This window comes from Sylvia atricapilla, chromosome Z (assembly GCF_009819655.1).
Source record: "Sylvia atricapilla isolate bSylAtr1 chromosome Z, bSylAtr1.pri, whole genome shotgun sequence".
Classification (NCBI taxonomy): Eukaryota; Metazoa; Chordata; class Aves; order Passeriformes; family Sylviidae; genus Sylvia; species Sylvia atricapilla.
This window is the reverse complement of record NC_089174.1, coordinates 70,405,575-70,431,691: the sequence shown is the minus strand read 5'-3', so window position 1 is coordinate 70,431,691 and position 26,117 is coordinate 70,405,575. Positions and strand designations below refer to the sequence as shown.

The 26,117-nt window shown below is 35.0% G+C and overlaps 1 protein-coding gene across 8 annotated transcripts in view; it reads right to left on the bottom strand.

Annotated features, from left to right (window-relative positions):
* NIPBL (NIPBL cohesin loading factor) overlaps window positions 1-26,117 on the bottom strand; it is a 138,379-nt gene that overhangs the window by 81,671 nt on the left and 30,591 nt on the right. For 6 of the 8 annotated variants that reach the window (XM_066339449.1, XM_066339455.1, XM_066339453.1 and 3 more), the window contains exons 2-7: window positions 11,796-11,939; window positions 9,193-9,358; window positions 7,967-8,097; window positions 4,761-4,860; window positions 3,073-3,224; window positions 1,943-2,103 (exon numbers count right to left, since the gene is read on the bottom strand). In XM_066339449.1, coding sequence (XP_066195546.1) covers window positions 1,943-2,103; window positions 3,073-3,224; window positions 4,761-4,860; window positions 7,967-8,097; window positions 9,193-9,358; window positions 11,796-11,859 — 774 coding nt within the window. In that variant the 5' untranslated portion in view covers window positions 11,860-11,939. Of the gene's footprint in view, window positions 1-1,942; window positions 2,104-3,072; window positions 3,225-4,760; window positions 4,861-7,966; window positions 8,101-9,192; window positions 9,359-11,795; window positions 11,940-26,117 lie in introns of those variants that run through there. The other 2 variants (XM_066339452.1, XM_066339454.1) reach the window with 2 other exon arrangements.

Sequence of the window (26,117 nt, the reverse complement as noted above, 5' to 3'; positions counted from 1 at the left end):
AACTAAACTTCAGCTCTAGAATGGTATTTCCTACTTCAACTACTGTTTTTTCATACAGCATCTATGAGAATGTTTGGGGAAAGGAAAGCTAGTAAATTCTGTATCTATGAAGAGAATATTTCTATAATTACACACAAATTCTAAAAATGTGATTCTTCCAAAAGGTACAGTCATACAAATAGATGAAGTCTCCAAAGAAGTTGTACAGTTATTTCATGTTTTCTAATTAAATTGGTTATTTCAGTAGTTAACATTCTAATGTGGCCCTTGTTGAGTTGTCTGGATATAGGCAATTTTTTCACATAGCCTTTTCTTTCCTTTTTTTTTTTTTTTTTTTAATCTGAATTATCTGTCTGATAAACACTTTTTAACCTTTCAACTAACATAAACCCAAATAATAGAAAGTTAGAAGGTTAAATTGTAATTATATTTTTACATGTCTGCAAGAAAGATATCAGCATTCAATAGTGAGATAGAAAGCTAAATTGGTATTTCAGGGAGAAAGCAGCCTGCACAGATGGACAATCACACAGCCCCTCTGACGATGGCCAAATGGCTGAATTCCACGTGTGTGCCATAGACTGAGCCATTTACAGACAATGCCTTGTGAAGGGGTAGATGACATGGCTAAGGGAAAAGGAAAGAGTTTGAAGTTTATGAACTTAAGGTGATTACAACTCAAAGAACACAAATCCATAAGAAATCAGATTTCATCAGGTTTACCACCAATGGGCACTTATCACACAACTACATTAGATTTCTTTTTCTTTCCATTCACAGCACAATAAACCTAAACTTACATGTTGGTGTTAATTACACTTATTTTCTGCAAGAGTGCTTGGAAGAAGAGCTGTTGCCTTCTGAGGAAATTCTCATGGGCAAAGGAGTTTAATATTCAGACCAGCACAATAAAATGAACTCATGATCAAAAGTATTTGATGTTATTTTAAGTGAAACTGATCAGATATCCCACTGAGTTACTCATTTAGCTACTGCACTGAAATTATAGAACTGTTTTTTTTTTTTTTCCAAACTGACTTTTCTATGACTTGTAATATATTCTCAAAAAGATGTCGGTATTGAAAAATAAGCTTAACTTATAACTTAACTTATCACGTAACTTAGCTTATCTAGCATGTTTTATTAAGTAAGGAGAAGATCTTTAACCATGACTGCCAAAGACACAGGCAAAGACAACTTTTACTAAATTAACCGAATAGGCTAATACAACATTTCAGGTAGAGATGTCATTCCTACCACAGCTGACAAATTTTCAGAAATGTGCATTTACACTTTTCCAGTTAGGAGCATCACTAAATGATGAATTATGTTCTAGGAATGCTCTAAAATCTATCAAAAAATTGTACTTAATTGAGTGAATGTGTAGTGAGCCTTTAAGGGTATATTTGTTGATTTTAATTTCAGAGATACACAATGTATTAGCTTTTTTTAAAGCAATAAAATCCTAAAATGAATAAAAGTAATTTAAATTCTTTAGTTTTATGATTCTTAAAATACTCATTCATAAAAATTCTTCTCCAAAGTAGAAAAGGCTGCAACATTATAATTATTACTCATACAGAGATGCAAAAGTTCAACCAAAATGCTTCAAATTGTTTTCTGCATCATGCTAAAATCATCTTTAAAAAGCATAATTACAAATAAAACACAAGTAACATGTATGCACCATTAGGAAAATGCACAAAAGGACAAAAGTGCAAGTTTACAACATTTTTATGTCTAGCATTTCTCCAGTTAGACCAGCCACTAAGAATGCACTATGTTTTCACAGCCAGTCCCTTTTCAAATGAATCTATTTGTCTGAAATTGAAATCCACCAACAGCATCATAAAGTACCTGACTTCTAAAGCAGTTAAACACATACTTGCTTTATCATAGTAAATATCTGCTTTATTGTAATTAATTGATTTAGGTAACATACATCACTACTGAGTCTGTGCACCATCTGTAGGTAGTCTTCATTTGAGCCATGTCTAGAATTATCAGCATGATGATTAGCTGAATTTCCAGACAACTGACTTGAAACTTTATTTTCATGGAGATTTCTCATCCCAGCTGTGACAATGGGACTGGATACGGAAGCTGAAATATAAAAAAAGTAAGTAACTATACTGATACAGTCACTTAGTCATAAACTTGAAAAGGTTCAGAGAAAACACTCCAATTGCGGATATTAAAATATTGGATGCAAGAGGTCCAGAATCTGAACAAGAATCCGACTTGCCACAAATACCTTGATTACAAATACATTTTCTAAGATTTTTCAAAAGGATTTAAAATCTTTTAAATTGATTACAGAAAGCTTTGTTTACTTCTATATAACTTGAATTCACTACCATAGTAACTTTCAAGGTATTAATGAGATACATAACATTACATATAAAGCAGCTGTACATATATTCTAGGCACAATGTTAAACTTCAAGAAAAAATATTTTAAAGAATCCAATAGAATTCTACTTATCAACAAAGAAACGCCCTAGATACTTTAATACTGATCATGTGTTCAATATTGTTTTTAGACAAGGCAAGAACAAAGAAATCCATTTGTTCAGAAGGTCATCTTTGCCAGTTACTGCATACCTTGAGCATAATTCTAGCCAATTAATTAGAAGTAATCTAACACTAAAAAGGGCTAGTAAGGCTTAAAGAATCTCCAAAGTTAATCTTAAGTTAAGAAAACTAAACTTTTCTTTGGCAGAAATGAGATTTTTCCCTGATACATGTGAGTGAAGCTCACAGCTAACAAATACAACTTCTGGGTTGTTCAGATTTTTTTATTGTCACATATACAGGGCAACAATGCAAATTGGACATAAACAGGAGAGCACTGCAACATGATAAAGTTTTGCCTTTTCTTCTTCTATTTAACTTTTTAAAACAAAGTAGATGCCACCTCTTTACAGCCAAAAAATCAAAGCTTAAATATACCTGCCTCAAAGATTTGCATTAAGCATGTGACTCCTTCAAAGAAATTGGAAACCCATGAAATGTGCACATGCAAGTAAAGTTGACATGAAATAGGAGAATAAAATAAACCTCACAGACTTACCTTGCTGCATTTGAGGATGAGCTGTATAACTTGGAGGATGTGAATACGGCATGTATCCTGCAGGGCTTTGAGGAGCATATGGACTAGGCACTGGACTGTTCTGTTGTGCCAGAAATCTGTTACCAGAGCTTGTCTGTGGTGGCACAAACCGGCTAAAAAGAAAATGAAATTGAAAAAACGTTTTCAAAATTTGGAAGAGCAAATATAGACAAATTCATTATTTCTTTTGGAAGTTATACCTTCAAAACATGAAAATTTCTTTAAGATAGAAAAGGGACTCAACACAATCAAGAAGTTCCTTCAAAAGCAGTATTTTAAGCTATCTGTATTTTCCTAACTGCGAACGTTACTTAAAAGTCAGAAGATAATAAAAAGCATTCATAAGAGCTCCATCTATGGAAAGGAACAATGACACAAATATGCATGGAAATCAGACCTGCAATTTCCAAAAGTTAAACTCAGAAGTTTGAACGAAATTGACAGCAGGAGTTTTAATCAACTTGGTCATACGATTAACAAGGAGCCATTCACTCTTTACTTTCCAGTAAGGCTCCAAATAACTCCATCTAACAGAACTACCCTGTCAAGATGCCAGAATGTTATAGGCAGTTAGCACCTGACCCAAGTCCACTGAATACAACTTTCTCTTTCACTGGCTTTATCTTAGATTCATTCTACAGATAGGGAGCCATACAAATAACACTGACATGTGACAATAATACATACACATTATTAATTACATTTTTATATGAGCTTCTCAAAATTAAATTAACCAAATAAATACACCAGAGAGTACATTACAAGCTTTCACAACCCTCAGTTCTAAATAGGAACTCCATGAAGCTTCCATAGAAAAAAAACTGCAAAGTACTTAACATAAAGATTTTGCAAGGATTTTAAGAAAACTTTGTACTATTCATTCTAATATTCACAACTTACACAACCTTTTTAGATATCCCTTAGAGTTAAAGTTAAAAAGTGTATTGGTTGTTGTGAAGACAGAAAACATTTCATTTGCCAGTTCCAGTAACTTGAGGTGAAACCTGAAATCAGTTTATTTTAATAATGATATCTACTAACTGAAGATGGGACCTGTTAAAGCCCAGTACCTGGGTTGAAACTACAAGCAGAACTCTCTCCTCTAGTCCAGAGTAATTTATTTTCTTAATAAAAGCCTAAATTATAGGTAAATGCTATTTGCAAACACTCAAGAAACTTAAAAATACAGAAATCTGACTAGGATTCTGTTGGAAGATTGGCCGAACTACTAGGCCTGTCTTTCTGCAAGAAGCTTTTTGCATAACTGTTACAGTAGTACTACAAGCTGGAACATACCAGCCTATTCTGTCTTATCCTCCTACCACCAGTCCCAGCCTCTGACACGCGTAGAAGACAACCAGAGGGTAACACGAGGCAGAGGGCTCCTTAGGCAAGACAGAATGTTTGGCAAATTACGGGATGAAGCGAGAGAGAGGAGAATTCATGACGAATCCTTAGAATACAGAGATTAGCTCACTGACAGAAAGAAGTTTCCTTGCACATGAAGAAACTTACCCTACTGTCAGACAAACACCAAATTTGTTGTGACACTGATCACCTTCCACTTACATATTTGCAACAAGAATTGGCTGTCAGTGTGGGAAGAACTTGTAGTTCACTCCCTTCCCACCCCACTCAGAAAGGATTACCTGGAAGGGCTATGTGAGATAGTGGTTTGTTGATAATTGGAAGATGCAGGACTACCACGCATGGAATTCTGAGAAATATTAAACTGTGACATCATCATCCCTATTAAAAAAAATAGCAGCATTACTTTACATGCATTTCCTTTTCAATCAATGAACTATCTCATTTCAGAATTTATTATATACAATGAGATTATGAGATTTAATGACATAAAATTTACTGACATTAAAATCATCTGCCCATAACTGTTAAAAAATTAGAAAAAAATTACTGAATCCATGTATGATGCGCATTTTACATTATGACATAAAAAAGTATTGCCTAAAGTTGTTCTAATTCAGTTACAAATATTAACAGTAGTTTCTTCAACTGTTCCTTAGAGATTTGTAATTCAAAATCTACTAGTAAAGAGAGAAATTTTAAACCAGGACATATATTCTGCACTCCAGGCTGGTCTGTACAATACTTGTTGTGCCAAAAAGCAAAAGATTTGGCAGATTCACAAGTCAGAAGAACACAAAAAACTTATCTTCAGTTGTTGAAGCAAGTATAGCAATTGGGTTGAGGGCTGCAAGATATTTTCACTGCTCCAATATTTAGTGGTCTCTTTCCACCCAAAGAGAAAAGCTTTCTATTCTATCTCCACTAAGCTTAGAGAGAATGATATCAAAGAAGGTGCTCAAATATTTCAATTGCAAAGCAGAACCAATATCCCAACTGCAGCTCCCACAGCTAGTAGATAACCACAGTCTTTTGTTGGAAGTTCAAGTGTTGAACCAGCTGGCAAGCCACATGTACCAATGTTCTTGAAACTAACTAGTTTAAAAGGCATTTGGACAATGCCTTTGACTGAACTTTCAGTCAGCCCTGAAGTTGTCAGGCAGCTGGGTTAGGGGATTATGGTAGGTCCCCTCCAACTGAAATTTTCAATTCTATTCTGAGTCCCATCATTATAAAGGGAAATTTAAAGGAATCTTATTTTTCCTCTCTTCAATACAGGAATAAAGAATACCCTAACAACTACGTGAAAAAGTGACATAGAAACACAAAAATGTAAATGTATTTGAAGTTATTTTAGTGACAGAATTTAATGTCTTACAAATAAAAAGTGCCAGAACTCATGAGCACATAGTATCTTGGGAAGCCACAGCAACTGATCTATAGCCTTAGGTACAAGCTCATTAATAGTACAAGTATTTTAGACAGCAAGACAAAAAGTCTCCAATACGAAATTGTTGGAAGATTTCTGTTAATCGTACAGTTGCAATCACCAGTTTCAAGTACTGCAATAGTCACATATGCAAAACTAGTTTCAGAAACCTTCCCCATTACCCTCATTTCTCCTCCACTTTCTCCAGCAGAGACAGTGATAATCCTGATGGAATTAAGCCATTAGTACCTCCCAGTCGGTGGTAAATGCTGCATACCATGTACTTGAGCACACTAATACTGTCCCTAAACAAGAGTTAAAGTCTTGTGTTGTGCTGAAAAAAGTTATATATTTCCATACCTCAAAACAGAGTACATTTCAGTGTCCGAAGTTACAGAGGAGGACTGCTCAACTTCTACAAAGTTTGTTTAAATGGATACTGGTTGTCTCACATAGAGGCAAATGAACATGAAATCCCAGGAATCTTTTATGCTGGAAGGAGCATGCAGCATGCCCACTGCTCCCTCACCTCTCACTGCCACTCTGAACACAGCTGGGTACAGTACTTCAGCCCAAGAACTAACTAACCTAACATTCTTGTACAGAAAGCTGAAAAAATGTAACAATATCAACATGAACTATACCGATAAAGGTTCAATTTTCTGCTAAAATTACAATGTGCTCTTTTTAAGGACCAAAAAATATATTTGTTTTTTCCCCCCTAATTTAAAACATGCTTTGAATCACAGATGTAGTAGTTTCTGGGTTAAAAGAATGACAGAAAACAGAAAATTAGTTTTAATGCAATTTTTAAAAATTGCCTAATTAACTTAATCTATGAGGATAACTTTCACTTCTCTATCTCTGTTATGGATGGCTGGGGCAGGGGCAAGACATGGAAGGCCTAATCAACGTAATGTAAAAGAAAAAAGAAAGAAAAAAACCAAAATGAAACTAAACACCCCCAAAACCAAAAAACCCTCCAGGTTTTCCAAAGTCTCCAGACAGATAACTGCACATGTGATAATGATATAATGAGAAAGAAGTAAAACCAAGCCCCAAATACTGGGTCTAAAATGGATTTGAAATAAGTCTGTGGCCATTAGCAGTACAGTATCTTTTTTTACTTTTTCACATGGTTGTCATATTACCACACAGCACTGAGAAAAACTATCCCACTAGAAACATTATTAGAATGAGATTCCTTACATATACTCCCAATCTTAATACATCTTTCATCTTATAATAAGTGATACGCATAATTCTATTTTAGCATTACTGCCTAATGGCAAAGAATGCACTTCATAAAATCACAATTCAAAGTTACATAAAAATTCTTGTACAACTAAGTGTATTACAGCAGCATAAATGCGTATGCTAGGATGGCTCAACAACAGGTGATTTTTCAGTTAGACATGTATTCTTATTAAAAGTGCACATGTGAAGTTTTTTCCATTTACAAGCAAAAGTGCACTTGACTTCTTGTATAAATATAAAAAAATTATTGAAGTAATTTACACTTATGGAAAGATGCATAAGGTCTTAATTGCCCGAAATTCATAAACAGCTCAGAGCTGTAGGGCATCACAAGTTGCTAAGATGAGGAATGGCAGCGAGGAGCTGTTAAGGATGCCTCATTCAACCTTATTCCTTACACCAGAATAGTTAAGAACTCTCACTGCAATGATACACTATAATAATCTAGATTTTCAGTAAGACCAATGCATATATTTTCAACCTCAATTATTTACCAAGACAGACATACGAAACCAGACATAAAAAATTCAAAACAAAATTGTTTCAAAATAAAATCCAATTACTATCCTAGAGATAAACTCTGAGATGAAATGAAACATTTTTTAAAAAAACACCTGATAGCTTTTATTTTCCTTCTTTTTACTATACAATTCCTCTTAGAAGATGTTATGGTAGATCGCTTTAAATCAGTATCGAACGTAAGGCAAACACTTGTGCTCCAAATATACTTGTGGTTAGTATCAGCCCCCTAGATTTACAGAACAACATAAAATTAATCAATAGATAATCAAAAATCCTTACCGCTTTGTACCCCGTATCTGTTTTGCATGCTTTTCTCCCTGAAAACATTAGGATTCCTTGCCAGAATAGCCTGCAGCAAGACTGGTATATCTCCCTCTGGATCATCACTGCCAAGGTTATCTTTCAACTCTCTGGAATTGTGGAAGTAAGCAAATAAAGAGGCAAATGCATTTTCAAATGATAAGAAACTATGAGTCAAGTAAAAAAAAAACAAAAACCAAAAAAACCAAAAAGAAAACCAAAACCAAAATGAAAGAAGACAATTTACTGTTAAAATATTGGAAAAATCAAGTCTGCAAAGCACTGCTTCCTGCCACTAGTTTTTTTCACTCTCTTCCTTAAGGAATGGCAGAAGAAATATTCCTACAAGTCCTCACAGTCATTTTCTGTTACTAAGCTCTTACATATATGTGGCTGTCAGTTTAAGACTACCATAAGGACTTTCTTAGGCACATTTTTATATCATGCTCTTCTCTATAAAAGAACGTTTTGGCACAACATCAAGAACATATTACTTGAATGAATGTATAACATTCAGTTTTCAACCCAATGCTTCGAAAATCTTTTCATTTTGAAAGGGGAAATTGACATATCTTTGAGATCAGAGGATTCCCTCTGCAATGAAATGCAATGGATTTTCTATAAATGCATCTGTGCACTCACTTCTTGTATGCTTTGAGGACTTTTAAAAGCAACTTCCATTTGAACAAAACAAGTAAGGAAACTACAAGGTTGTCAACATAAAACAATTCAAAGGACACCAGGGAGAAATAAAAAAAAAAATAACAAAAAGAGAATACATTAGCATACTTGATGTCTCAATTGTTAAAACTACTTAAGTTCAATACCTAATCAGAATTGACACAAGTGTCAAAGATTTTCTTTTAGGTATGTAATTTGTCTATGCCCATTAATGACTGACACTGAACGCAAATTAGTATTGCACAATCAACACCACGAAGTCTGCACTCTTACCTATCAAGGAGGTAATAAGCATCAGATCTGTAAAATAACCCCCACAGTTATGCATAAGGACTGATAGACAATTATTAACATTGTCTGACTGAAACATTTGGCTCTTATATTGTAGCCACTTGTTAAGCAAGCCTAAGGAAAAACCTGCATATTCTAATTTATATATTCTCACAAACATCCTTCTTAATCCAGTTAATTTTCATTCCAAGAAGTAAGGATGGTGATCTGATGTACAAGTTCAAAATACATACATGTGATCTGTTGACACCTGATTGAGACTGTGGACAAGCTGTGAAACCAGATTTTCATCCCTGCAAGCCAAAAGGCAGTTCACCTCTTCAGCTATCCGTCCATTGAAAAGCAGGCTTTTTGTTGTGGTAGCAGGTAAAGGTGATGGAAGAGGCAGCTGGTTCAAAACTGTTATTAGAAAACAGATCAGGAATCATTTCATGAGACACAAACATACAAATGTGGACAACCCCTTATTCTCCCATGAGATTAAGAAAGAAAATCTGACAACTAGATTTAAAACACAGGGAATACATCTGCATTTTTTTAAATTCCTAAATTCACACAAAGAAACACACACATCTCCCCTCACATACTCACACTGGACTCTCTAAACATTCCAGAATATTAAACTCTTTCTTATGTTATGGCACCTTTCTCCTGGATCCAAAAACATGGATAAAAAAAAAGAAATGCAAAATTTTTGTAGCTACATGCAGTACTATATAGGCATTGAGGATTTCAGTTTTTCTACTCTGATCTCAATATTTAATCAGTGCTACCACTATGTAAGATCTTTAAAGAAAAACCAAAAAACCCAACCTACCAAAAGAGCCAAACAACCCAACAATCAACTAAACCCACTATGTAAATTCTCAGTTTATTCTTCTCTTCTTGTATTTATTCTGACATAAACCATCTTCTCAAGACAGGCCTAGTATTGTTGGTTGGTGTGTTCATTGAAATGTCAATTCAATCAGAAAAAATTACAAATCTCATGAAAAGATTTAGTGATTATAAATATAATACATAAGACAATCAGATTATTGGCAGACTTCAATTTCATAGGGCATTCATAGGGTCTTCAGACATAATAAGGAAGTGTACATATAAGAAGGCTTGACCAGATGACTGTAGAGCTACACTGACCAGAGAAGGGTAAGCCAGGAAAGGCAAAAAGGCTAGATACAGAGTAGGGTCAGCTCAGTTGGTTCAGGAAAACAAGCTGACTCTAACTGCAAGTTACCAGGCTGATCATGTCCCTGAGATCAAGGTTTTAACTGAACCATTAGAAACCATTTCAGGAAAAACATCCAATCTAAGTGAAATGTATTTTTTGGTTCTTTCATATTTTGAAATTTAAAAAGTGGGGTGATTCCATAATTTTTACCTCTTATAATGTATATCACTGCTGTACTAATAAATAAATTGCAATTCAAATAAAAGTGTGTACTATATTAAAATTGCTACCTTTTATTCCTTGCATCAGAGTACCTTGAATGTGCCTGAAACTTGGAAAAATTAACAAAATAGTAGAATATATTGATTAAAGTACCGTAAATTTATCTAGCCTACTTTACTGCCTTCAGACATCACATCATTCATGTTTTCAGGGCAACTGGTCTTGTCCATTCCAGTTCAGCATTTAAAGGAACTCTTGCACCAGAGTCTGATCAGTGACTTCTACCAGTTAAGTAACCTTACCTGCAAATGCTTAAATCTGGAAAATTGTCCATAGCCAGAAACTTACTATTTTCATCCTGATGGTCTGTTATTAGCCATACATGGTCATACACAGATACACATTTAAATACACAACCTACACAACCTCCACTTCAATACTTCCGAATATACCAGAAGGACATGAAGTGTGGTTTTCCTCCAATACATCCGCCTTTTTTACTGTGAGCAATTAAACTCAATTCCTGGATATATACTTCCAGTGTTTCCTGGAAAGCCTCCAATTTTCAACAGTGTAACAATAGAAGTGCTTAGAAGAAGCACCTAGGGTCACTGAGTCCAATTATCCTCAGATAGACAGCTGAGCTACAAAATCTTTCTTACATTTTACATAAACAAGAACATAAAGGCCTCTTTGTCCTGGCTGCTCTTACTGCAATGTTTGTTTTAGAACCTCACTATATAATAATAAATCTCCTCTTAGTTGCCACTAGAAAGTATTTTTGGTCACATTATAATGATTTGGTTTTGTGTCAATATCAGCTTGTAATGCAAATAGTTATTTTTCTTTCCTTGCATTTTGTCTTCCTGACATACTTAAAGTCAGCACACATGCTTCACATGCCCCTTTTGCAGAGTTAACAGCAAAGAAAAAAGACTCAAGTTCAGCTGTGTATTTTTATTCTAGCAGTCATTTTGTGCACCTATTAACTAGTTTGAAATAAATGGACTAGGTTTCAAGTATATTCAGTATATTCTATAACTCTCTTGATTAGTTTCACATCAGTCTAACCCCATGTCTCTGTCTTTTCAGTGAAGATGATGAGATGCATGCTTCAGAAGTACTTCATTTGTGTGGTACCTGGATATGTTACTAAAGGATATTACAAAAAAAAAATGAATTCCTATATTTTGTTTCATGTTTCCTTAAGGTTTTTATTAAGCTGCATTTCACTTTATGCTTAAGTATGCATGGTTTTCTTGGACAGACTTTTACAATTTAAGCAGTAACAAGTCTAACATATTTAATGGCAAGTCTATTTTTAAACAGATTCAACTGAACGAAGTTTCAAAACAAAAACCTTTTTATAACTTTGAAAACGCAGGTATTTACCAAAGAGGTAGAAAACAGCATAGTAAAGACAAGAAAAAGAAGAGTACTTACGGTCTGTAAGACTAGCAATCCCTGCAAGAGTAGTGATGGGAACATGAGGCATATCCCCATTCATCCTGAAGTTCTGGGAGAGTAGTGCCTACACAGATATTTCAGTTCAGGTGCCAGCTATCATTACTTTCCATCTCCCAAGCACTAAACACAAAACAAAAAGAACAAAAGCAAATAAAATCTCTCAGTTTACTTTTTTAAGATTCTGCACTCATTAACACAAATGAAACAGACTATACTACCTTTAGCTGCCTACTAAGTAAATTTTTTCAAAAGTAGGTAGAACAGTGTGTATTTTAAGTAACATGTGGCATTAGCCAACTCGAAAAGCATGCTTCTTTCAGGTCTCAGAAGCAACCCCTTCATCAAAAAAAGACACAAGATAAGGCAATTTAAAAAATGTTTGGTGAGGTTATATAATACCAACACAAAAACAGCTAACAAAACTTCTGTTAGCTTCTGCTGAAGTGTAACAGTACTTAATGCATAACCAGTTTAAGTAATCAGCTGTTCCATTCACTTCTCTGTTTTGCAGGAGGAGGCATTTTCATAGAGACTAGCAAAACCAAAAGGAGTAATTTACAGATTTAAAAATAAAGGAGCAAACATACTGACAAATACAAAATATAAGTACATTATAAAAGTAGTAGCTATTTCAAAATTGATTTGACAATATCTCTTCAATATACAACCCTGTCTGGTTAAACTACTATCAAAAATTCTAATCACTACCAGAAATTCTAATTATTTAAAAACTAACTTTTCCTGGGGAAAAAACGAAGTTTTGCCACCACTCAACAACTAGCTCATTTATTTCCTGTAAAACAGCACATTTTATATTCAATTACAGAAAATGGAATTAGTTCACTTGGATTTCATTAATTATAAAGATCCCAAATGTAAGGAAGTACACACTGCTAAAAAACCCCTCAAAAGCTGCAGTTCCAAACCATCAAAAATTTACAAACATCACACATTACAATCCCCTAGTATATAGTGAAATTGACATGATTTTTCTAAAGACATTAAAGGAATGTGGTGTGTGGCTACCTGCTGTAGACAGGCGCCTGTGTTGACAGTTTGGGAAATAGTAGAGTCCTAACATAAGCATTTCTCTCATCTACTGAAGTCATGATTTACTTATACTTAATTTACAAGCTTACATAAATAAAATACATACAAGCTATGACACCCTTGTAATTTTCAATAATTACATATATAATATATATAAATCAAGAGATACTTATAATTTCGTTAGTAACATTTCTTAGTAACATCCTTTCTTATGCCACACCAACATGGCAACACATGGCAATATAAAGCAATACATAGAGTATCACTGCTTATAAATACATATAGACTCCAAGACAAGGAAAACAAATGTTTCAAGTCTTTTTGTGTTCAAAGTTTTCATCAGCCAATGAAATCTCCTCTTCACGGTTTCCCTATCTGCCCATTCTTTGAAAAAAATACTAACATTGAGGTTAACCAGAACTGACAGTGAGTTGACTTCCTTTGCTGCACCTGCCAGAGTCTCATTCTGACCTAAATTACTTTTTTAAAATTAAAAATATAGTACATTGCAGATACAGAATCTAGTAACTAAGGAAAATGCTACAGACTACCGACAGCTACTCTATGTGGATTTCTTTGTTTGGGTTTTTTTTTTTTTTAATCCAGGAGAAAACTTCCCTCAGAGCAGTTTCAAATACTACTTCATACCTAAGGGTTTTTTACCCAGAATGAATTTCAGTGGTTGCCTAGTTCCACAAATAAGCAATTCTTAAAAAGAAATTTTTAAAAAATCAAAGTAAATATTCCAAAAGAGTCCCATAATGAGTCTGCAGCAATGAACCCGCAGGAGATAACAATTTTTGAAATCTAAGTTTTCACAGAAAGTCTAGAAACTAAAAAACACCTTTCACACATAAATTGTATTTAGTATAAAAATGTCATGTCTGATAACTTCTCCTGACTGAAACTGCATCAAAAGAAAAGCCACATCACTAGCCAGTATTATCAGAAATTTTTATGTAGAACAGAAACAATTAAATATAAGGAAAAAAAAGACTATTCACTTTCACTTCCTCATCAACGTGAGAAAACTGTTAACATGGAAGCTGCCACTCCTAACTCAAGTTCATTCTTAATTCAAATATTACTGCCACAATGAAGGAAATAATACAGACTTTTTATGGGAAAAATTCCTCCAAAACCAGACACCTAAAATTAGAAACCTTTTCCACAGATATGTGATAAGAAACCTGAACCAGACCACAGAGTGGAGCAAATGCAGTGAGCAGGGGAAAAGTAAACTTTCTTTGTAAGAGAAGAGTAAAAGGGGTTGGTTTGTTTAATTAACAAAACAAAGGTCAAGAGGGGATGTGGTTGCTCTCTCTAAAGCAGTCAAAGAAGGTTTCAAAGGAAGAAAGCCACAGAGCAATGCTAACACAACAATAAATGGGCACATAAATGCAAGCAAGAAAAAAACTGAACAGACTTTTTCACCATGAGAGCTGCCAATTGCTTGAACAGCCTCACTTTATTTGAGATAAGCAACACCACTTCTCCAAAGATGGATTGTTACAGATATTACAGAAGGGACTGTACGTGGTAGTCTGCATCAGGTGGGGACTAAGCATGACAATTCAAGAAGACTATCTTTGACACTATGAAGTTTTTGTAAGCATGATGAAATGAAAACACAGATGAGAGTAAATAAGAAAGGAGAGACTGACGGGAATAAGTGATGGGATTAGTTTCCAAAACAAACACAACATGAAGAAACCACATAGTAACATCTGGGTCCAAATACTACATCTGTTGTGTTGAGGGCAAAATTGTATCTGTTATAAAACTGGCAAACAAGGTGGGATTCAATTCCAGGAGCAGAGACTGAGATCCAGTGAAATTACAACTCAAATTTGATGCTACTGAAATAATAAGCTACTTACTAATAAGCTCACTCATTTAATGATTTTTAAATCTCAAGCAGTTAGGGGAATAAAGATTGATAGCTCAAGACAGTATAGGTTGCTCCACACGAAACAACAGTAAAGCATGCAACAATAGCTAGACTGTCAGACAAGTTTTGTTGGGGTTTTCTCCCCTACCTCCATTCCCCAAATGTAAGAAGAGTTAAAAGTACTATTGTAGCAGCTCAGTATTAGTCAAGAAGAATAATAATTTTCAATATGTAAAAATTTTCCATTGCCAGGCTTGTTCAGTAATTGTTAAAGATAGTGTAACATTTTTGCCACTTAGCTGACAAACAATGAAATTGTTAGTTTTATTAGCTGAATGAAGGAAATAAAAAATCTGCACTGGAAGGCTTTTAACCAGTGCATTAGATTGTAGTGTAGCAGTTCAGAGAGAGTACAAGAAATCTATGAGGTCTTGTATTTTCAATATGGGTATATCTTGCTTCTGTGTAAGAAAGAACAGATACCACAGAAGACATTTTAGAGAGGAAGGAACTGCAATGTACAAAGGAAGCAACACAAAGAGCCCCTCAGTGAAAGGAAAACAGTGAAATGGCAGAGTATCTAAAGAATAATGCATTAAAAAGTTATCATCATAATGTACACTAATATAGAAAAGCCAACCCAACATAGCAAGGAAAGTAATACCAAAAAAACTTTAAATTTATACTTACTAATCATAGCCTAAAGTGTTGTTTTTGCAAGTTATCCTTTTCCCTTTTTTTTTTTTTCCTTTTTTTTTTTTTTTTTTTTTTAATTAATTATCTATATTGATTTCTAGTGCAAAGGCAAAATTAAGGGAAGATGAGAGGATGAAAGTAAGTTGGGAACAATTTAAGTACAGACATCGACAACCAGCAAAGAGAAACTACAAGCATAAAAGGAAAACAAAAATCAAAACCCAAGCAAACAAACCAAAAAAATACCCTGCAAAAACAAAATAAGAAAATAGAAACAAGTTGCAATTGTATTTTTTCAAATATTGCAGCATTTAACTATCAATTACATTATGAGGGGACTCTGACCACTGGTTATCATATAAAGGTACAAGCTCTGCATTTATGAAACATCCCTCTTGGTCGAGAAACTGTCTTGCCTCTAACAAAAATACCAGGTCTTCCCCCAGCTTTGCCATGTGCATGTATGAGAAGAGTAAAAAGTAAAGTAAAAAGAAAAATCTGCTTATGTAGTAATACAAAAAGACTCAGCAGCAAAGCACAGATAAATAGCTAGCCTTAAAATTAGGCAGTTTCCTACATATATTCAAATGCTTCATTTCTCATTTTCCAGGGTATTCTTTAACTTATTATATATTTGGATTTAAAACAATGTATTATACATAAATGAATGATCTGTTTTCCAAGATATTTTCCAAGTAAAAAAGTGGATTAAAATTAAATTTCAAAGAAAAGCTGTAGTAGATATCAATGCTTTTCTTTTTAAAATACATTCTATTAAGCAGAATACTTTAAATAGTCTTGTTTTATTTCCTTAGATTATGAAATCTTTGTTTAGCATGAAAGTACCTTAAAATTAGGTTCAGTTTCCTACCTGTTGAGTACATCGCATAGATATAACCACAGCACCATGTTCTTAATTTCTTTAGCTGCATAAGCAAATTAAACCAGTATAACTATGTATTAGCTGATTTATAATTTAGATGAACACTGGACACTTTCTTTTCTTTTAAATCAGCAAACCTACAATCACAAACTTACAAAATCTTTTTCTCACGGTCAGTTGTAAACTTCTACATTTTGCAATATACTACTTTTCTTGTTCATTACTACACGAATCTCTACTATCTATCAGTCCTTAACTAGCCTTTAAAAGTTGCTTAAAGGTGAATCACAAAGAGAATCAATTAATATCTTTTAGCTCTCATTCAGGTAAGATACTATGACTGAGATACATCATACAGATTTATCCACAAGAGGGCAGATTTCTGGTTTCTATTGCAGAGCTACAGTTTTATACAACGACAGTAAGTTTCCAGAACTAAATGCTTTCAGAAATACTTCAAATAACATAATAAAGAAAGAGATATAGTTGACAAAACATAATTTAATACTTTAGTATCTGGGGAGGGGCAAGCATACACATTAACAATATAAAGCATTTAAAGCTAATTTAATATCAGAAAAAGTCAGTACTAGAAATTAAGAGTGAATATTAATTTATCAGCTCTCAATGTTAAAATAGTAACACAAGAAAATGTGAAGCTACTGTGTATTTATTTTAGTTGACAGCCAAAGAAACATGGTTTCAGCATGTGGGTGGAGGTAAAGGAAAAGGAGGGGGTGAAAGCAGGGGAAAAAGTGTGTGTCAGTGTGTGTACTAGCGAAATCTGTATGTTTCATTCATAAAGTGATCAGGCAGCAGAAACAGTGATGCTGACAAAACAAGTTAAAAGTTGAAAAATTTGAGATAAGGATTACCTAGCACAACTTCTAAACCAGTATTAGCATAATGTGTTTTCCTATAGTAAGTGCTCAAATCATCACAAACAACAATCATTGTAAGAAAAAAAAACACCTTAGTGAAAAGTACTATACTGTTCAATTGTAAGTTGCTTATCAGTATAAAGAAATCTTCATGAAAAAAAGAAATTAAAGTAGTCAGCTTCCTAATCTGCAACTACTATCACATTCCTTTGGTCTCTGCTGCTCTAATTTGAAAACAGTGACATTGATGTCTCTCCTGCCCATGTGATTACCAGTGGCAGTGAAACCACAGCACATGAAAAGAGAAATCCCAGTACAAGCAGTGGAAGCACAGACAGAATGAGATTGGTCTGTGGATTCAGCAAAAGACACCCCCTAACGCAGGAGCACACATATTTCTACCAGGCTAAGCATCAGTCGTGCTCTTCACCTGTAATAACTCCTCCTGGGGGAAGAGAGAAAGGGAGCTGACAGAATCTGACCATGCCCAAATTCAGACCAAGCCATTTGCAGAGAACAGATGCCTATAGGTAACACGCAGCTTCCCTGATCTATGGGACAGTGAGACTGAGTGCACCCACAGTAAGTTTGCTGATGACTCTGAGCTGTGTGAGGCACTGCCATGTTGGAGGAACAAGTGCCATCCAGAAGGACTTGGACAGGCTTGAGAAGTGGGACTGTGCAAACCTTGTGAAGTGGAGCGGTCATGATACTAACCATCACTGAGAAACAAACATAAAGGGAAAACACCCTACCTCAACCTACAACCTACTTCAGTAGCTCATGCACTTATTTCTCATCTGTAGTACGTATCCTACATGCGACTTTTACTCCAATGAAGAAAGTAAAGCTCTTTTGAGTGAGCATGGCCCTTGCGCTTGCTGAGGCAATATGCAGTAGCTGATATTAGATATAGTTCATTTCATTGGAAGAAAATAGCTAAGGGATGTATAGAAGAGCAAAACAAAAAAATTGAAGAGTTCATTTAAGTCAGCTCTGTCAAATGAAGAATATTTTGGGTTGCAATATCCATCTTCATTAATAAAATAGTTATGACAGGTAGGGGAGGAAGTAGCAGCTTGGTTTTTTTCCCAGCTTTTTGGAATGTCTCATGTTAGCTGTTAGCAGTGCTGCCCTTTCCTAAACAGAGTTGTGTACTGACTTTTACTTGTATTTTAAAGACTTTTTGATCTTTTTATTAGGCTGGAACTTAACCAGACTTACAGACCAGTGATTAAACACTGAATCAAAACCTACTTAATACAGTAGCCTCTTCCAATTTCAATCTTCCATTGCACTTGAACTCTCTCAGATGCTTCATAACCTTTACAAAACAAAACTGGTATGAATTTAACCTCTTGAAGCAGCAGTTGATTTTAAACAAGTCTTCATGACACACAATTTTTGCCTCTTTTTTGAGTTTGAAAATTAATTAAAACCCCTCCAAATTTCTTCCATATACACGAAGAAAACAGATGCACCAGTACACCCTTTCTTTAGTAATCCACAATAAATACCAGTGTAGAATTCTATATATAAAGATTTAGTGATCTCCATTTCAAAACCACACATTCTCATATTGGAATTAGTACTGACCAATGATATGTTATTCTGTTTATCCTGATACTCATCTTGTTGCCTGTTTTTCATCTTTAACTTCTCCCATATACAAGAGAGATGCTACATAGCACTGGAAGGAATCAAGATGCTTCTCTTCTGAATTGCTGTATTACTTCCCCTCATCCTCTCAACACTATGAAGTAATTCCTCCAAGCAAAGACTCCCAATTAGCCCTCTGTAACATATCCAGTTTCCTTTTCTCATATCAAATCCACTCCCACACATCTCAACTGCTGAATGATGACAGCACATGCTGGAGCCCCTTTCTCAATGGGAACACAAGCATCTTCTCTACTCAACAACAAATTTTCACAAACTAAACTGTCTTGAGACTTCAGCCTTTGTAAACGATAACTGAAATTTGTTGATGCTTTCCAAAATTATTAGGCTGAGGGACTTACAGCTGAAGAGGTGACTAATGATCAATATGTAGAAAATTAACCAGTGTTTTTTAGTGACTGTGCAGAAACACAAAGAGCTTTGGTTATACTGTCCCACTGTACACGTTTGCACAATTACAGCAATGTAATTATTTCTGTAATTTTATAGCATTCACTACTGAAAATTTCTTCTGTTTGATTCATTGTAGAAGACGTATTATATATTGTTTATGCAGCATACAGGCAGATATACTCTCTAAAGGAAAGCATGGTAACATTTAAGAGACAAAATCCCCTAAAAAAATCAATGGAATTTAACAATTTAATTAAGATTACTGATCTTGCAAAAACAGTGCTTTGAAAGGTTGAACACAAGAGCAAACGTAACTTGCAAAAAAACCCAACTGCAATGTTAGTGTCTAATAAATACAGTAACTGTGTAGAGGCTTCAAGAGAATAATTTTTTCATATGTTTGATAGCTGATTTTAGCTAATGTTTGTGTTCTAAAATTGAGAACTACATAAGCCTTTTGAAAACACACCATCCAACCTAGCAATGCCAAAACTGTTGAAGTCCATGACTTTATAACTATAGTTAGTGTCAGGATTCCCTAACAATTTCCTTTATGGCATTTAAAAAATTATCTTCCTATTCTATTTTGTTACAATCCCTTATTAACATTATAAACAAGTTACAAATAAGCCTGTAAAACAGTATCACTAGTCAGCCAAGATAGTCCTTTTGCCCACTTCCACACACACCCTGGACAGCTAAACTTCTGAAGCACAATGAGCTTCTGAAGCTTGAAGACGTAGCACAGAAAACAGAGAATAGAGCTGGGGGAAAAAATCAAACTCATTTAGAAAATTATTAATAAACCCTGAAGCGCAGTGCATGCAATATCCAGATGTATTGTGTTAATGAACTAAGTTCAAATGAAGACCAGCCTACCATGAGAAATCTGGTCTAGACAATAACAATCTGGAATCTCTCAATAGCTAGGAAAAATATTATTTTGATGTTTGGTTTTGGTGTTTGGTCTTTGTAGGTCTGGAGATGGGTTCAAAGTGCTACCTATGAAAGTGTCCTACGTAATTCCAAACCATTGCTGCTGCTGGTTCTCCTACAGCTGCAGCCAAAACACAACAGAAGTTTCTTAAGCTTACAAACTGTACTGAAAGGAGGGATAAATTTAAAAAAAGAAAAAAAATTCCTCCGAAGTGGTGTCTCTTTTACCTCACTGACCTATCTTACTCTTGATAGCCTGTAGATGTTACAAATCTAAACCATAATTCTACACAAGAATTGCACCAAGTAGTTAGCAAAAGCTGCTCACAGCCTAAGGCAAGCTCACAGCTTCCATCAAGGTTAAGCTTTGCAACTTCCAAAGCTCTCAAACTTACCACTGTCAGAGCATAAACAAACATTCAATCAAGAACAATTAGTTGAAATTATGTTGGTCATGCACAAAAAAAGCTTGGGGATTTTTAACGTGAGGCCTGTCCACGTTAAACATTCTTAGTTCACCTTCACCTGTTACTGCAACAATACAAAGAAACACAGAATAGCTGTCAACAGTGAAAACACACTAGTAGAAGTCATAATTTAGAGCAAAACAAAAGGTAATTATTTATGTGGATAGGAATGCCATGACCCAGTTAGTATAAAACAAGTACAGTGAAGCACATTACTTTGAACAAAATCTCCTTTTCACAGAAATTCCCTGAAACATGCATCTGATGTTTTTCTTTAACAAACTTAAGTAACTGAAACCAGTTTGGAAATTTTCTTCATACTTGAGTAGAGTTCACTCAGTACAACTTGATTTTACAGTAAAATAAAACCAACTGAATTTAAGCTACTAATTCTGAAAGGGAATATGAACTCAAATGTTTAAAGTAGCACAGCTAAACCACTTTAAATTAATTACCCCTGTTAATTTGCATTAAAAATCGTAAGTACTGTCAAGTAGACAGGATTGAGCAATGCCTTTCTCTCTAATTATTTGAACAAAGTCATATATTTTGAAATAGTTCAGCTGAATACAAATAATCCACCTATAAACTAGCTTCACATTTGTTTTTCCAAGAAACAAGAACAATTTTATGTTCTACATTGTAAATTTCCTATCAGAACTTCTAGTACAAACTTACCAATCACAATAAAAGTGTACAGAACATAGAAGATTAGCTATGGCATTTCAATATTGAACTATTGTCAATCTAGTATATTTTACTTCCATGTTAAAGAGCAGAGCAGATCCTAAACTGTGACACAAAGAGCTGAGAATTGAGGAATGGAGCAAAAAATTTCACTTCATTTGCAGACTTCTTTGAAAAACACAGACCACAGGCTGTCTGTCATGGCTACCATCTCATTTCACAATTCCACAAAGTACAAGGCTGGAAGAGACAAGCCAAAAAGAGCTTTCTGAACAGTCCATGAAACCAATGTGACTACCAACCAAACAAGTTATCTTTCTCCCACATCCAAAACAGATGTTTTTAAATGTAACATCTTTGTACTCTAGTGTGGTTATGACCTGTTCCTTTAGGTCGATGTTTCATCAGCTGTTTTACACAATTCCCAAGGATGAGGCTGAGTCACAGAGATAGAAAGCTGTAGCTCTGTTGCTCAGCCAGGTGGATGTGCAGACATGGCAGCACACTTATAGAGATCAGGGGGGTAGATGGAAAAACGAGTTGAGATAAATCTAAACAGTAACTCCAGCTCGGATTGTCACCCTGTTATGGAGCTTGGCATCTGCTGGTGTGGAGGACAGCACAAAGTCAAGTAACTAAAAAGGAAGACACATACACTTCCCAGAACATTTATGAACACTTAAAAACAGCATCTAGCTGACTGGAGGCACAATACACAAGCTTAGTGTTCCCTGACCTGTCTTTCTCCTGCTCCAAATGCTTATCATTTATCTCTGTCCACAATTAATCCCATTACTGCATAAAAAATGGTCTGCCCATGAAGGTATTAATGCTCTAATGCTCTCCTTTTCAGTATGCAACACAAAGAGCAGCAGAAAAAAGTCACTTTAAATTTGACAGGACTGCAAACTGCCATCACCTCTGTTGCAGAACAATTCCTTTCAGTATTGAAGAGGTAAACAATTCAAGACAACAGATACCAAAAAGACATTGAACACAGATTTGTTTTCCTTTCTCTGTTTCCTCCCACTCCTTACCCTTTGAAGGAGAAGGAAGGAATAGAGAACCACTGCTCTGTTTATGAATCCAGGAATAGTTATCTCACCACATTTGTCTCCCAAAAAACCAGACTGCTGAAGGAAACGACTTCTGGAGGATCTCTTATCCAAGCTCCTATTCAAGCAGGGACACCACGATGTCCAGAAAACTGGAGGGCGGTGGCAGGAAGATAAAGCCTCCCAATTTAAAAAAAATCCATGGACTCAAATTGATTTATTTTCAACTTTATTTTCTTTGGCTGTAATCTTTATTAAAGCTGACATAGAAGTACCTGATTTGCTCTATAACAAAATAAATCCAAAGACAATTCAACCATTGAGACAACATATTTTATTAGACTTAGGAAACAAAATATTTCCCAAAAATCTAAGGCTCCCTATTCACAAAGTCAAGGTGTAAACAATCTACAGAAAAACATTATACTAGAAAAATCAGTATTTTCAATGACTGCAGAGTACTCTATTTTTGAGCTCCTACTCCAGTAGTCATTTTCTTCATTTTCATTTAAGAGTAAGCAGTGAGTTTTAGATGATAAAGGCCCTAAGGAAAGTAACATTTCTAATCTTGACAGTGACAGCAACAAAGAAAAATTCCTTCTAAAGTTCACATTAGCCTCTATCTTTAGACAAGTAAGTTATAATTAACCACATAACCATATACCAAGAGTGTATACAGTTAGAAAAGGTCACCACAAGCTAAAAGGGCATCAGTAATTAAGAAATTGTAACAAATTATATAAATAATTAAGTCTTCACTAAAGTTTATTTTCCAAAGCCATTTCATATTGTAGTTTTTACTTTTGGCTTTTATTCTATTCATGCATTACATTGATGGAATGCAGTACATAAGTTACTTGCTTGAAGAGAGCTAGCATGTACAGTAAATAGCCATATTTTTAAAAAAAATCCTTTACTGTAAATAAGAATAACAAATTAAAAACCAAACACAAACCACCAGAGGCTTTTAAAAAGCATCTCACAAGAAGAAATTAGTATCTCAACATCTCCAATTGGAAGGGGTTTTGAAATCAAATTAGAAGTATCTATAATGATAGAGACATTTTTTCCTAGATGATTAGTGGATGCAATGAAGTATTTTCTATTCTTTTTAATTCATGGATTCATGCAACTGTAGAAGACTCAACTTTCTGCTTTAAGTACTTTTCAATATAAGCTTAGTCTTGCTTTGACAATGATGAACAACTTTGGTTAAACAAGCTTTCTACAACCAGATGAAGCTAAAAGATAAACACATCCAAGTATCTAACTTTTCTATTTGCCTCATCAGAGTGTAGCTGTAGTTTAGGTTTCTCCTTTTGCAGTAACCCTTCTCTTAAATCACCAAATACAATGCCTTTCAACTGCTGAATTAACCATTATTCATACTTAGCATACAGATTCAGAAACAAAATGTTTGCTCCCCAAGCCTTGAAGGAAGAAATTATTTTGGAAAACTGATCAAGTCTTCCCATGTAACTTTTACAGCTGATCTGACCTACCTGAAACTTCTTTTGCAGGTTTCAAAGCAACAGTCACAGCCTTTGCAACTGTAACAGAAAATATATGGCTGACACAATGACAATCTGATTTCCCTCAATTTAATGCAGTCTCCCAGCATGACTTTGCAAACCAGTATCATCTCCCAAGGGAATTATTGCTAATAAGTGCACAAAATTTGACAGTATATTATCCAGAATTTGAATGAATGATGCTAAAAATAACATTCCAAGTAAATTAAAAAAAAAAAAAAAAAAAAGAAAACTGCAAACAAATCAACCAACCAATCACCAACCCACCCTTAAGGTATTGTTTCTTAGAACCCCAGTTCCTCTGGAGAAATGGAAGTCCTTCAGAATCACTCCTCAGCAGAAATTTTACAAATAGATGTAAAAAGGACTGGAACTGCCATAGCTCTTGAGCTGATTCCAATCAGGTCAGAGGGCAATTTTGGTATCTAGCCCTCACAAACCAGGAAAGACCTCTAACAAAAATGCTATTTCAATGTCCAGAATATTATGTAAGACAAGCTATCTTGGAAAGATGCAAGCAGTCACTCCTATACGTTTCCACTAAGTTCATCTAACTCTTTCCCCAATGAAGGACATGGACCTGGCAGAGCAAGTCCAGAGGAGGCCACCAAGAGGCTCAGAGGGCTGGAGCACCTCTGTTATGAAGACAGGGTTGAGAGAGTTGGGGCTGTCCAGCCTGGAGAAGAGAAGGCTCTGGGAAGACTATTAGCACCTCCTACTAGTCTAAGGGTGTTGCCTCAAGTTTGCCTGCTTTTCACTGTTTGCATTTTGTTCTCATGCAGCTTCAAGTAAACTATGTATGTTTTTAGAAAATAATCTCATGTTTACATTCTTCTCCTCTAGGAGGAGAAAGATGATTGATGGTGATGTTCACCTAAGAGGTCAAAGAGGTAGCTACCTGTGTAGCCAATCTTGGCCTGTCTGTAAATTTGTATATATATGGAGTCAGAAAACTAAAGTAGAAGCTTTCCTGCTTGACCTCCTGCTGGCCTGCTTGGCCTTTCGTGCTCCTAACAGCAGCCGCAAGTGCGACCCTCCGTCACATAAGGGAGCCTACAGGAAAGCTGGAGAGGGACTGTTCAAAGGACATGCAGGATAAGGGAGAATACCTTAAACTGATGCCAGGAAGAAATACCTTGCTGTGAGGGTGGTAAGGAAACGGAACAGGTTACTCAGAGAAGCTGTGGTTGTCCTTTCCCTGGAGGTGTCCAAGACCAGTTTGAATGGGTCTCTGAGTAACCAAGTCTAGTGGAAGGTGTTCCTGCCTACAGTACAGGGGTTTGAACAAGATGATTCCTAAGGTGTCTTCTAACCCCAAGCATTCCATGATGACAAAACCCACAGTAAATTTTCAGAGTTCAATAGCAATGCTCTTTTCTCTAGCAGAGTTCATGACATTTAGCAACTTTCTTTTGAGTTATCAGTACCATATTATATAACTATATGTTTTCCTATTAGAATTAAAGCATCTTCTATCACAATAAAACTGGGTATAAATCTAAATCAAATTTCTAATCATCATGTTTATTCTACAGAAGGAAATATCAATGCACAGTGCATACCTAACACCTGTAAAATGTATTTTTTTGGATACAAAATGCTGTCTATCCTCTATGGCAGAAAGCTGTCATCACAGCTTCTACCAACACACCTCTCTGGAGCTGCCCCCATTAACTTAGTGAATACTTAATGACTTTCCAAGGAAAACAAGAGGAAGGAAAAGGATATTTTAATTAGTAAAATTAACACATATGAAAAGACATGCATATTACAAGTAACCACATCACGTAAAATTTCCTATATATGCTATTGCAAGAGTCTTAAAAGCAAAAACGTGATAAAGTACCTAGACAATAAATTGCTGCTTCTGAAATAAATGAAGGACAACAAATTCCAGTTTAAATGCTGCTTTAGAACATTACTGTATGGGTAAAGCCTTTTACCTCTTCATCAAAAATTTCTATGCTGGAAGAAAGAGAATGTCTAAAACTCTGGACATGTATGCTTGACATGCAAATACATGATAGTGATTCAGTTTATTTGTTTAGTTTTGTAATTCAGTCTATTTAAATGCAAGGTTGAAAACTTTTGTTTGCAGAACCATGAATATGATTTTCATGTGTTTTTGACATGCATCATAGAAATGC